Source organism: Pseudovirgaria hyperparasitica, assembly GCF_010093815.1.
Source record: "Pseudovirgaria hyperparasitica strain CBS 121739 unplaced genomic scaffold EJ05scaffold_1, whole genome shotgun sequence".
Classification (NCBI taxonomy): domain Eukaryota; kingdom Fungi; phylum Ascomycota; class Dothideomycetes; order Acrospermales; family Acrospermaceae; genus Pseudovirgaria; species Pseudovirgaria hyperparasitica.
The window spans coordinates 2,867,771-2,881,130 of record NW_022985549.1 but is presented as its reverse complement, the minus strand read 5'-3'; the positions used below and the strand labels follow the sequence as shown (position 1 = coordinate 2,881,130).

Genomic DNA, 13,360 nt, shown 5'->3' with positions numbered 1-13,360 from the left:
AGAGTATAATTAGCGGCTTTAGGCCTGCAAGAATGAATTTAAGGGTCTTTACCGCGGTCCCTCTTTCCAGGCGGCGCTCATTCAGCCCGACTTCATTTCCATCAAGCAACCTTTCCCCTCTCATTCTCTTCTTTCGAAATAGCTCTCAAGACCTTCTCTCACGACTCACTTACTACACACCTCGAGATTTTTGCAAATACCCCCGATATCCTCACAATATGGTTCGTCGAGCCCTATGCCTCTTTTGTACCCCACCTTCCGATTTGTTTACAGTGCTAACTACGATTCACCACTGTCTTCCGGCTGACAAGTTGAATATAGGCCGATTCTCTCACCGAGGAGCAAGTCTCCGAGTTTAAGGAAGCATTCTCTCTGTTTGTAAGTCATCTTCGTTGTCATCGACAGTCATTACTGTTACCTAGGCGGGGTCGTGGGAAGATTGCGACAGCTTGAAGGAATTTGGCTAACTTCGGAAACAGGACAAAGATGGCGATGGTATGTACTAGACATCCTCGCATTTTCAGATCGGTTGCAGTACGCAAGACAATTGGACAGAATATATTCGCCATCGTCTCAGCCTTGTCCCCAACTACGTATGAGCCTGAAGCTGATCATGTGCACCCCACAGGCCAAATCACAACTAAGGAGCTAGGAACCGTGATGCGATCCTTGGGCCAGAATCCTAGCGAGTCTGAGCTCCAGGACATGATTAACGAAGTGGATGCTGACAACAACGGCACAATTGACTTCCCCGGTATGACGGCTGAATGCCTTAGCAGGCATTGCGGCTGATAATATTCGCAGAGTTTCTCACCATGATGGCGCGCAAGATGAAAGACACGGACTCCGAGGAAGAGATCCGTGAGGCCTTCAAGGTCTTTGACCGCGATAACAATGGTTTTATCTCCGCCGCAGAACTGCGCCACGTCATGACTTCCATTGGAGAAGCTCTTACCGATGACGAAGTCAACAGGATGATTGCTGAAGCGGACACCGATGGTGATGGTAGAATCGACTGTAAGAAACAGCATACGCAGACAGGCCACATTTTGCTAATGCACTGATGTAGACAACGAGTTCGTACAGCTTATGATGCAGAAGTGAAATAGTCGACGAACGAAAACCTTGGTGATTTGGCAGGTACAAGAAACTCCGACCACCAGCTTATGGTACCGATGAGATACTTCTACTCCTGAACATGTTTCTCTTGGCAATTGGCGACAGTCGTGACTGCTTCCTCGATCTTCTATGAACGCTTCTTACTCTTTTGATACTCCACAATCCTACAGCTTGATTACCCTCGTGCCTCTTGTTGATCATCGACACCACTCGATCCTTCTCGCCCCTACATTTTGCATCAGTCTTCCACATCAAAGTTCGTGACGCTTCTGAGCTTAGCTTTGGGCGTGGTCTTCCGTCTATTAACGATGAATATGCATCCCTCGAAGGTTTTCTTCTGTGGGAGTTCGTTTGTCTTGCAGTGATTAAACACATCGCACTGTTCAAACCGACCTTTCACAAACGTCGCTTAGGATGAGAACCGAAACAATGTAACAGGCATATAGTTATTTCACAGTACCCTCGAACATCTCGTGTGGGTCAATAAGGCTATTCAGAACCTTGTCTATTAGCACTCTCGACTTGCATGCTTCACAGACAATCACTGGGCGGCTATTTACTTTGTCGAAGAAGGCAGAGGGGTCTATTTACAAACGTCTGCCTGGTCGATCATTATGCATGATGCAGACAAAGACAATCGTACGGCTTGGTCTATTCAATGTTCTGATCAATGCATATATGTACCTCGTCTGCTCGCCTTCTATTGGGCATCATTCTTTGTCTTACATTGTAAAAGCCATCTTCAGCACGTTTTGACTTTTGCCGATCTGTTCTCTTAGACTATCTGGTACAGTTCTGGTATCGTCATCTTTTCGGCTCTTTGATCTTTTCGACCTACACAATCCTTGAACTCTTCCTCCTGTCAATCATTCGTACCATTTCGCATTTTTCGCCGTCACTCTGATGAAGCTTCCTCTTACTATAGTATCTGTCTGATCATATACATCTCGGCGAGATCTTCAGAACTTCTCAAGATGTCTGCAAACCTTACAGCCGCAGGCGTAATCACCCATGGCGCTGTGATTTTGGATGCCAAGTATGATTATCGAGCGAACCTATACCAGGAACCAGATGTTGACGACATGGACGACTTCGATGATACGACCATCTATCCCAATCTTCCCCACAGAGTCACAGATGCCCTCTACGGATTGTGCGACGCAGAGCTGACTTGGGCCGACCTGACACTGGATGTAAACCCCCTACTAGCACTCATTAAGCCTTACTGCCTTACGCAGTGGCCCAAGGTTCGACAGGCAGCACCAGATGAAATGGACGGTCTGAGCCTCAAGCTCGTCACTCCGACCAGCGGGACTCCGTCACTTTTTTTCCCTGACTTCCAAACACACGACAAATTTCTTGCTTTCATGGATGATCCTCACAGCTTGGACAATATGCTACAAGGTATGGAAGATACAGTCCGCGAATTAAGGATTGTATATGCAGACGACGCACCCAATCTTGGCGCTCGTCCCGATCCGCCCTTCAAGCCTAGGGAACATGCACTTCTTCGCAAATCAGAAGAGTGGGCACTCTATCGAGAGGCACTGCTATGGGGCCGATTCTGGGCGCAGCATGGGTTCAATTTTAACCGGCTCACGAACATTACGTTCGTGATGCCAAAGCCGATGCTGTTTCTGGACAGCACCATCCTCGGGTATCTGACGCACCCGCAGCTTTCCTGGAAGAGGACAGAAACCGAGTATCAGGGGAGCCGCTGCGTCATGGTGAGGGTAGAATGCGAGCGAATCTACAACCATGCAGTCTTGTTTTCCAACAACATGAGAGTGGCTCTGCCAAATACAGAATGCGAATATATTAAGGAGCATATGGCGCACTATGGTTGGCCCAACATCGAGATAATTCCAAAGCATCTCAAGAAGCGCCTCCCTCTTAACCCTGCCGAAAAGCAACGTCGGCGAGACAAGAAGTTAGCTAGGAGGGTGGCGGCCGCGAGGCAACCGAGGTGGACGCCAAACGAGCTTCGAAGCGGAAGAAGGAGGAACTCCTCGGGACGTTATGTTTCTATGACTTGAGCGGTGGGGCGGTATCATATTGTTTCAAAACAGGAGGTTGTTTGTAGGACATTGGTTGTTTAGCAGTACTTAGCGGGCGCTGGGGATCACACATTCGATTATACATTGGATTATTTGCCGCCGTTCATGGTCGTGACAACTAGAGCACAAATTCCCATGATGTCAGGGTGATTGAGAACCCTGAATCGCGGTCACACTTACATCGAAGCGCCTGAAATTACGCAAAGGAGATTACCAGGTGCCAATTTGATATTTGGATACCAATATCTATCTATGAATCAGACACAAAAAAACAATCGTGCACGATGCGATAATCTGCATGGGATCTTCATCTCAGTCCAATCGCTGTAATGGCAGAACGGTGGCGTATACACAAACCCGGTAACACCACTGCCGGATATATTTCCCACTCTGCGTTTAAGTACGGTGTGCCATTACAGCTTCTACGTGAGAAATGACTGATGAATCACTAATACGTCCTCATGACAGTATTATTGCTAGTTCACATAGAGTAGGGGTTATACTGCCCATGCCGCGTGGTTGACCACCACATCATCCTGGTATCGCTTCATCATCATGGCCACTGAGCAACGCCATGGTATGGAGATATAACCACACGAGAATCACATTCTTCAGATGGCCAAAAGGATTGCAACGGCACCTCGCGTCACTTTAATAGAATTCCATCAAGCCCTAGTCACCATGTCAATCACTCTACGACGCACATTATCTCCGGGCCAACTTCCGCACATTCGACTGTGCTTAAAACTTGGTCGAAACATGCTATAGATATGGAGCAGAGAAAGGGGTGGTACAATGTTGTGACGTGGTACCGGAGCCAAGGCTTTTATTCTAACTCACTAGGTACCACCATGCCTGAGAACCCACATTCCTACAGAACGTGATATTGACCACTTATACACCTCCCGTACCCAACAGTTCGCCCTTAAAACGTCGTCGTAGCTAAACGACTCGCTGCGTTACGAGCATCGACACGATCATCATCTTCCTCTTGGACCCCCGACAGACTGCCTGCACCACTACTCGCCCGTTTTCTGCCCGCCTCCGTGACCTGCTCCTGTTCCTCGTCTTCAATGGGAGACGTAAAGCTGCCACTCATACTGCGATTCAGCCCATCCTGCCTCCTGGGTACACCGCTCCATGCATCACCCTTAGGACCTTGGCTACTGGCCAAGTTGGCGCGTCTTTGGGCAGGGTGAGCTTCGCGGCCGAGACGCGATAGACCGCCCGAGGCGTCTATTGAGCGGATGTCAGGGCGTACTTGTTCAAGGGTGGCGAGCGTACGACGCTCCGCTTCGATTTGGCGAATCACGTACTCGCGTATAGCGGAGCGCAGATCGGCTGCGGTGCGTGCGAACCATTTGCGGCGTTCCTGGACCAAATTCTTGGTTACGCGCTCCGACTTCTGCGTCAGATATTGCTCGTGGCTTTTGGCTTCGTCAAGCGCGGAGATGGCCTCGTCGACTTTGTCGCGGCGGACGCTACTAGAGGCCTTGAGGCGGTCTGCCGCGGAGAGTTTTGAACGGGTGGCTTGTTGAGCTTGGAGGAGTTCGCGGAGGAGGATGTGGCGGTTTGTGAGGGTTTCCTTGACGATGAAAGCGTCTGCAGACTGGTATTGAAGTGGATCTCCAAGTGTTGTGGCTTCCGCAGTACCTTGTGCGGCGTGAAAGTCTCCAGTCGCTTGGATGACCTTACCGAGTTTGCGGTATGCGTTTGCGAGGCCTGGATGGAGCTCCTGTACATGCATCTGTCCCATCTTGACACCAAGGTCAGCTTCCGCGAGACCAAGACCTGCAAAGCTGTTAATCCATGCCTACATGATGAGGAGGTATCTCGCATACTTCTTCTTTGCTTCACAAGCTTTTCCATCTTCTGCCCGGTATCCATGGTTCCCAGGTAATAAAGCTTGACTACAGGCCTTGCTTCAGCTAGCTCAGGCGTATCATCTGGAGGAGGTGCGAATTGTTTAATGACTTTTCTTCGCACACCCGTTGCTGGTTGTTTGCGCTTTACCACGGGGCTATAACCAGGGTCATTCTGTACAAAGAACATCATTTCCTCGTCGCGCATGAGCACATCATTTCCACAGACGGTGTTCAGCCATCTTTGTATTGACGCTTTCACTCGCGCCTCATCTTCATCGGTACCAACACCTGCGGAGGTTGAAGGAGGAGGAAGGGAAGGCACGAGTGCCTCTGGATTCGCGGATATAAGATGGTCGGCCAGTTTTTGAAATTCTGAGTGCATTCTCCTAACATCACGGAATTGTGTGGTGCGGAACTTGGGCAGGTTGGTCTGCGACTTGTCAGCATCCTGTTCAACCAAATTTATGTGTAAACTCCTACGTAAACGTCGAATCTAAATATAGGATCTTTGCGCGCTGTTCGTTCTAATCCTGTAACCTTTGCCTGAAGCTTGTATTGAGGCAGGCTTTGCCTGGCCCTGGCACCATGATATCTTTCCGGGCCCTGTCTCTGTTGCTGCTCCAAATTAGGCTGCTGTTGGGACAGTGGTTGTTGCGTTAAGTCCTGATGTTCCACACGTCCATTCTCGCCAAAGGTATCATTATGGCTCGACGTGCTGCGGGTATCTTGGTCCCCCATGAAGCCTCCGTCCTGCCTATCGTCTCCGTATGGCGACTGTGCCGGCAGTGGAGAGGAGGGAACATCCGTGTTGGCGCCAAAGCTGGTGCGATTATGCTGAGGTGAAGATGCCCATGGAGAGTGACCCGGACCAGGCTCATCGGGAAGAGCAGCCGAGTAGTCCATAATGCGCAGGAAGGAGAGGTTGAAGGGAAGGTTGAGTTTCAAAGATATGCGGACAACTTGCAGAGTGTATGTGAGGTCGTAGGGGCCTGTATTATGTCGTCTGGCCACGGACCAGCATCTGCGGGACCCATCGTTCTTGGCATTTACGTCTTACCAGGCATGGATCGAAGTACCGTAAGTAATTGATCCAACATAGAATGGTTGATCTACTTGGCGTTTACTTTGGCATCCTGAATCCTTCACATTGAAACTTCAACCTGCTTTGATGTGCATTTAGCTCATCGAACCCGGGGATGAGAGCGGTATGGACCTGGCGAGCGTATCGATTGCGGTCGCTCCATTTACCAGCTTCAATCCACGCGTCAACGCACCGCCAATATGCCGTTGAAGCAAACCCACCAGAAACACTGGAGGTTTCTTCTAGGACTCGCAACATTGGAATTATCGCTCATATAGATGCTGGCAAAACGACCACAACCGAGCGAATGCTCTATTACAGTGGCTACACTCGCAGATTAGGCGACGTAGACGAGGGCTCTACTGTTACAGATTTCCTACCCGCTGAACGAGCACGTGGAATCACCATTCAATCCGCCGCTATCTCGTTCCATTGGCCACCACTCCCGTCTGGCGTGACATCCAATTCGAAGCATTCAAGTCTCAATCCTGGGACCCCAAAATCATCTGTGCCTCACAACATCAATCTCATAGATACGCCAGGCCATGCGGACTTCACCTTCGAAGTCCTACGATCATTACGTATTCTGGATGGAGCTGTCTGTATCCTGGACGGTGTGGCTGGAGTAGAGGCGCAAACGGAAAAAGTATGGATTCAAGCAGATACCTACCAGATCCCAAGACTCATATTCGTCAACAAGTTGGATAGGGAAGGTGCAGCTTTTGGTAAGACAGTGAAGGAGATAGCCATGCGACTACAGACTTGGCCAGCTGTCTGTCAAATACCTATATGGGAACATGGCAACGGCTCGCTCCAAGGAGTCGCAGACGTTATACGCATGCAAGGTCTTGTGTGGGAGAAAGGCAGTGACGGGAGATCTGTCAAGCTTTTGCCACTCTCTGAAATGACCCAGGAACTCGCCGAGGAGCTCAAGCACGCACGAGTTGCTCTCATCGAGCTGCTCAGTGAGTACGATGAGGGGATGGTCGAGAAGTATCTGGACCACGAGGAGGACCATCTTGCTATACCGGCTACAGATGTTGTCGCCTCCTTAAGGAGATGTGTTCTACAGTCGCCTCAGCGCGTGGTGCCTGTGTACTGCGGAGCAAGCTTCCGCAATGTCGGCGTGCAACCATTACTCGATGCTGTCGTCGATCTTTTACCAGCTCCAACCGAGCGACCCGACGCCGAAGTCAATCTGAGTGGAAAACGCACCGCACTGGAGCACGTGATGTCCGGCACCACGGAGCTTACAGAGTCTCCGAAGAAGAAAAAGACTGGTGGGACTGGACTCCCCATTGCCCGGAACCTTAAATGTTGTGCGCTGGCTTTCAAGGTCGTGAATGATGCTAAGAGAGGGGCTTTGGTTTATGTGCGGGTCTACTCAGGTGCACTTGAACGTGGTACAAACATATACAACACGAACCTTAACGTTATTGAAAAGGCACATAAGCTACTTAGAATGTACGCCAATGATGCAGTAGAGTTGGAATCTATTGAAGCAGGCCAGATTGGAGTTATTCCTGGCCTGAAGTTTGCGAGGACTGGTGATACCCTGATAAGCTACAGTGGCATGAATTCCAAGTCTGGGCCTCCAGCACCCCTGAACTCGCTACAGCTTCGTCCGATCACAGTACCTCCTCCGGTGTTCTTTTCCAGTGTCGAGCCGCAAAGCCTCTCTGAGGGAAAGAATTTGTCGGAGCAATTAGCCGTACTTCTGAGGGAAGACCCAAGCCTTAATGTATCTGAGGATCCCGAAAGTGGGCAGACTCACCTTGCAGGCATGGGCGAACTGCACCTTGAGATTGCGAGTGGAAGACTTATAAATGACATGAAGGTCAAAGCTTCGGTCGGCAGCATCGAAATAGGATACAGAGAGACGATTCCAGAGTTGTCGGAGTCATACACTGAGCATCTCAATAGAGAATTCGGTGGAACCATCTCAAAGGCAGTCTGTGATGTGAGAGTACGCCATCTCGATATCAGCGATACCGACTTGACAGTAGATGGTATCACTGTCATCGATGCTGAGGCGTACCGCTTAGTTGTGAGACACCCGACTTTGGACGTCGATGGAGAGCCGATTCATAAAAGCCACCCTCGTCTGCCCGAGCATATATCTTTAGGTGGTCTGATCAACAGTCTGCAGACAGGCGTAAAGGCGGGCCTGGCCCGAGGCCCTAAATTTCACTATCCTGTTCACTCTGTCGAAATTGTTGTGGACATAGATCCGGCTCAGCACATTTTCCCGGACACAACGCTTTCGGCCGTGTCGACGGCAGCTTTCCGGGCTGTGAAAAACGCCTTGCGACAGTCCAATGCTGTAGAGAACACTATCATCATGGAGCCGGTCATGAATGTGACTATCACAATGAATGAATCTGACATGGGTTCTGTCATCCAGGACATAAGTTCAGCAAGAGGAGGGCAAGTGTTATCGCTAGAAGGTGAATCAGCTGCATCTACACCCCGAGACTACCTACCTATACTTGATGTAAATAAGGTGTATGCACCTCCAGATCCTTTCGGTAGCTCCTTTGGGTCTGGAATAGGTGTGCTGGACGCACAGCGGCAGATAACTGCTCGAGTGCCACTAAAAGAGATGGTCGGATACCTAAAACGCCTACGGTCATTGACTGGTGGAAGAGGCACCTTTGTCATGAGCGTGGATCGTTTCGAGCGAATGAGTACACATCGGCAAAAGGCTGTACTGAACGAGATGCGAGGCGCTTGAATGTAATAATATCTGTAGTACTAAAGAAGTAGAGATGCTTGAATGCTCGGAGGTTCCTCCGCCAAATCACCGCTCCGTACAATTCATTCGGAGCGATTTTTAGTTCGAGATGCGTTAAAATATGGTGAGATCATGGACCAGCTACTACAGACCAGCTACTAATTACAGACCACCTACTGACGAACGCACCGCATCTAAACCACTTATCGACCTTCTACGTGCAATGAGCTCTAGTAACACCTGCCGAGCCTGTTTCCGGGCTCTGCGCAGCCGCCAGACTATATGCAGAATGGTAAATAATTCTGATCTTCACGCGAAGAATCTACTAACTAAACCATAGCCAACACGTCACCTCTCCAGCACACCTCTACGTCTTGCAGAAGCAACCAAGATCGCCAATAGTGTATCTCACGATGTATCCAGTGTCCTCGCAGACTTCGACTCCTACAAGACCCGCATGTCCGCCCTCCAGTCCGATATCCACTCACTCGCAAACCTGGGAATGACCGATTCCCAGCGCGCAGAATACAACACACAACTCCAGTACATTCAAGAAAATATGACGATGATTGGGGGCGCGATGCCCAGAAAGGGAAATGTGGCTCAAAGGCTAAGGCATCTTGCGCCCAATGTCACAGAGACGTATGCGGCGTACGGGGCAACGATGAATCTAGTCCAGAGCTGTACTGCGCAAGCGGACTACTCAATGCCGAATGTGGAGCAGGGGGTTGAGCCAGAAATGCTGGCGGATGGGGAGGAGGTCGGGATTGGGAAGGAGAGTTGGTGGTTTGATGGTCCGTATCTCTCTGTCTCCCCTCTATACACACATCCGCATCACTGTAGATTGTAGTAATGCTCGAACTAAATCTCTCATAGATGCTAAGCTGCCCGCAACGTTCGCGACTTGGGCTCAGGTCTCCTTCCTCCATATCTACCTCCTACACACGCGCCTGCGCCTTTTTCCTACCTCGTCCGCTGGAACATGGCAGCAGCACCTCATCGACCATTTCTTCAACATGGCTGAGAAACGCATGATCACGCATCACCTCATATCCTCCTCCGCAAAACGACAGTCGTTTCTAAAGGGTCTATCATCGCAATGGCGCGGCGCAATCTTATCTTATGACGAGGGACTCATGAGGGGCGACGCAGTGCTTGCGGCGGCGGTGTGGCGCAATGTGTTCAATGCGAACGAGGACGTGAATGGGAAAGTGTTGGCGATGATTGTTGGGTGGATGAGGAAGGAGTTGTGGAGGTTGGATCAACTGGGCGATGAGGACTTTGGGAAGGGCTTGTGGGTATTTGGGGGCCCAGCAGAAATGAAGGGACAGGTCATGCTGGAGAGTAAGTTCATGAGGGATGGGCCGCAGCTAGGAAGACCGATCTAGATACACGCACGTGATTAGTGACGGCGTTTCGGGTGGTCTAGGTGTATAGGGTGGAATGTGTAAAAGTATTGTATGAATTACAGATCAAGCATTGTACATAATACTGCGGAGCTACGCGACATATGGATTTCGCCTATCCAAACAGTCGAAAATTTCCAAAACGCCTTCTGACATTGCCTGGGGTATCATTAGTACATATGTTGTGCGTAGTGCTAGCGAGCCAGCCGCGCCTATGCCTCAGTCTTTATTCTCTTCGCCTCACTCTCCTCTCTCTGCAACGAATGTTTTCTTGCATGAGCATGCGCATGCCTCGCAGCCTCTTCTTCCCTCTTCTTCCGCTCAGCCCTTGCCTTCCACTCCCTCCGAATATCCGTTTCCGCCTTCAGTAGGTCCATTTCCGTGACACCATCTCGTATACTCGCCATCACCTTGTGCGCCGTACTGATATGATTCGGCGCGTCTTTATCGTCTCGGAACCGCGGACTACCGTCTGGTTCGCGCTTGAAGCGCCATCGTCCCTTGTCGTCGCGCCAGCATTCGATGATACGCCCATCGAGCACTTGCTTTAGTTTCTTCATAGACTCCCATTCATCAGGCTCGAGGTGCAGGGTTCCGAATTCAGAGAATTTATTGGCAGATTCGCCAATGAGAAGGCTGAAGGTAGGAATGGCATCGTAGTCTGGGATCATGCCGTCCTCGCCGTCTTCAGGGTCGATCATGGGGAACTGTTGGAGGTCGAGGCGGAAGTCGATTGTATTCTCGTGCGGCGGCTTCCATTTTATAATGTTTTCATCGGTACCGTGTTTGTAGCTTGTGTTGCAGCATGTGAAGATGAGGCCGTCGTTGCCATGCTCAAGGTTGGGTAGTTTTTCGTTGAACATCACGCCCATGGCGTATGGAAACTCCATGCCCTTTGCTTTTAGTTCGAATGGCTGCGTGGATAATGCCTCTGGGTAGCGTTTAAGCCAGTCGTTGTATGGGTTTGTGACATAGTCGCGCAGACGGCCAAGGCGCCCGCTGAGTGGCTTGTGCATGATGCTCTCTTTCTCGAGGACGAGAATGTCGAAGACCAGGAATCGAAGCCGTTTCTCGATACCCTGTGGTGTCTTTACAGCATCATATACCAGCTCGCCGTCGAGGAGAGTTTGCTGATGGAACTTCTCGAATGTCGGATCTCCACTCCTGGGGAAATGCGCGCCCTCTAGGTAGTAGTAGTCGTTCTTGCGGTCGATGAGATAGCATGACTCGCCGCCTTCCGAGTCCTCATCAAGCCAAAGGAGGCATCTTATTCCGTCTGTTTTTTCGCACATGAAGTAGTTTTCCTTCCTCAGCTCTTGTAGATGCGCGCGTGCGAAGGAAACAGGCTGTGCGCCGGGGAACGACGTGGGTCCGCGCCCGAGGACATTGGCGATGAGTTCACGCAGGTGGTAGACTATCTCTTGGGGAGGCTGAAGGCCTGGAATCTGAGGGACACCATTCCCGTCTGCCATGATAAAGAAGGACGATTGGTGATGGGATGGAAGAAGCAGTCCGTGTAGGCTCGAGGCCTTCTGCAGTCGGCGGCGAAGTCGAGAAGCGGATGGATTGCTAGAAGATGCACATTAGGGCCTGATCGTGCGCCTGCCGTATCTAAAGCTATCAACCACCTCAGAGTGGCTGCTTCTGTTACTGTTGCGACTGCCTCGCGCGAGATTCATAGTATGAAGGTTATCCGGAAGTTGAGGTCTACTTTTAGCGGCCCATATTGAACGCCTGCTCAGGGAATTATAAAGAATGCAGCTGAAAGCCACACTTCATCCCAGCCCTCGCGTGAAATTTTGAATTTCTACGACAAGTCGTTGAGTCCCGACTAATTAGATATTACAACGAGGTCTTTAGTGATGACAGCGCACGATGACATCCCTGTCATTATTCATTCATGGCATGAGATCATTTCCATGTCTTCTTATTTGTCACCTACCTGGCTGAAATCAGTGACGGTAGACCACGACGCAAAACTTGGTGGAACAAACTAATTCTCCTTTGCTATGGTTTCCACGTCAAATCGTAGCAATCTGGCACTTTGATATTTGATAAAAATGTATATATGCACCTCATTCTTCTGCCCTTTGGCAATATGTACATTCTCATACTTCTCTCATTGCTATGAAAGATGGCACCAAAGCCTAAGCGTACCGATCTCAAAGTCATCCATATTTTCCTTGTCCCAATATCTTTACTCATTCTCTGTATGAGTATTGTCATCATTGTCATAGCGGCCAATACATCGGACGCTGTGGAATCGATACGAAGCCTCCTGCCGTTCCCAACCGCCAACTACACGCCTGAGGACTCGAAAGGGCTAATCGCTTGTGGGATTGTTGGCGTGACAGCTGCTTGTTTTGTGATTATGAGCATCTTGAACGGCAGACAGATGCATGAAGGGCATGCTATGAATGACAACGATGCGGACAAAGAGCGAGTGAGTAGAGATTGTGAATCCAAGTTACTTCCGGCCTCGATGGAGAATGCGTAAGGTCAATTGAGTCTCATTACCAAGCAGTTGTTGAGTCAACTGGGAAGAACATCGCGATATCTGGATCCGCGAAACCGTCCTTTATGCGACTTGACACTGTAAAAACAGCTCTCCAAGCACGATCCTTCGATTTATGGCGTCAGACAGTAGTATTGGTTCAGACAGGCTAACGTTGTTGTAGATCAACAGCACGCGCAAGTTCGACATTGGCGCCCTGAGTGCCAGCCTCATCAGCGCCCTAACCGCTCTCGTAGTCGCCGTATTTGTGTCTGTAACCGTCAGTTCCTCACAACTCAACATTGCTGCATCCGTTCTGGTTTCCTCGTTCGACGCGACCAATACCAAACGCCTTGTCTCCGCTGAGGCGTGAGTGTGCTCACTAGCCCGAGTGGTGACACCTTCACAGGGCACACTACTGAAAGTATGCACGAGCGCTGGCCATGCTAGGAGAATGACCATCGCGACTTGCGTCGCGAGCGGGCTTCAGAGTATGTTGTTATGGAAACTGTTAGCTCTGCGGAAAACGAAGAAGAAAACAATGAATGGCGCCACACAGGCAGAAGCCGGCCATATATCTGCTTCTCAAGGTCTCAACATGGCC

General features: G+C 50.2%; 7 protein-coding genes across 7 annotated transcripts; 5 read left to right on the top strand and 2 right to left on the bottom strand.

The window, feature by feature from the left end:
• Positions 1-321: 321 nt before the first annotated feature.
• Positions 322-1,104, top strand: EJ05DRAFT_433871 (EF-hand protein; the record flags this gene model as incomplete). Its single annotated transcript, XM_033741622.1, has 5 exons — positions 322-378; positions 480-495; positions 629-754; positions 805-1,017; positions 1,070-1,104. Coding segments are annotated over 5 exons (447 nt in total), but the record flags the coding sequence as incomplete, so codon positions are not given.
• A 989-nt stretch (positions 1,105-2,093) lies between these two features.
• Positions 2,094-3,155, top strand: EJ05DRAFT_506999 (uncharacterized protein; the record flags this gene model as incomplete). The annotated part of the gene is made up of 1 exon (XM_033747873.1): positions 2,094-3,155. The coding sequence occupies one exon, from the start codon at positions 2,094-2,096 to the stop codon at positions 3,153-3,155; it is 1,062 nt and encodes a 353-aa protein (XP_033605849.1).
• A 946-nt stretch (positions 3,156-4,101) lies between these two features.
• Positions 4,102-5,944, bottom strand: EJ05DRAFT_432915 (vacuolar protein sorting-associated protein Vps17; the record flags this gene model as incomplete). Its single annotated transcript, XM_033741578.1, has 3 exons — positions 4,102-4,967; positions 5,018-5,471; positions 5,522-5,944. The coding sequence occupies 3 exons, from the start codon at positions 5,942-5,944 to the stop codon at positions 4,102-4,104; spliced, it is 1,743 nt and encodes a 580-aa protein (XP_033605848.1).
• Positions 5,945-6,103: 159 nt separating this feature from the next.
• Positions 6,104-8,936, top strand: EJ05DRAFT_534751 (P-loop containing nucleoside triphosphate hydrolase protein; the record flags this gene model as incomplete). Its single annotated transcript, XM_033749207.1, has 3 exons — positions 6,104-6,118; positions 6,222-6,246; positions 6,401-8,936. 3 exons carry the CDS (start codon positions 6,104-6,106, stop codon positions 8,854-8,856), a joined length of 2,496 nt encoding a protein of 831 aa, XP_033605847.1. The 3' UTR covers positions 8,857-8,936.
• Positions 8,937-9,008: 72 nt separating this feature from the next.
• EJ05DRAFT_472304 (uncharacterized protein) lies at positions 9,009-10,412 on the top strand. Its single transcript, XM_033743156.1, has 3 exons — positions 9,009-9,148; positions 9,197-9,650; positions 9,733-10,412. Exons 1-3 carry the CDS (start codon positions 9,146-9,148, stop codon positions 10,242-10,244), a joined length of 969 nt encoding a protein of 322 aa, XP_033605846.1. The 5' UTR covers positions 9,009-9,145; the 3' UTR covers positions 10,245-10,412.
• Positions 10,321-11,922, bottom strand: EJ05DRAFT_472303 (mRNA-capping enzyme subunit alpha). Its single transcript, XM_033743155.1, has one exon. It carries the CDS (start codon positions 11,732-11,734, stop codon positions 10,475-10,477), a length of 1,260 nt encoding a protein of 419 aa, XP_033605845.1. The 5' UTR covers positions 11,735-11,922; the 3' UTR covers positions 10,321-10,474.
• A 156-nt stretch (positions 11,923-12,078) lies between these two features.
• Positions 12,079-12,799, top strand: EJ05DRAFT_37382 (uncharacterized protein). Its single transcript, XM_033741171.1, has one exon. It carries the CDS (start codon positions 12,397-12,399, stop codon positions 12,757-12,759), a length of 363 nt encoding a protein of 120 aa, XP_033605844.1. The 5' UTR covers positions 12,079-12,396; the 3' UTR covers positions 12,760-12,799.
• The last annotated feature ends 561 nt before the right edge of the window (positions 12,800-13,360 follow it).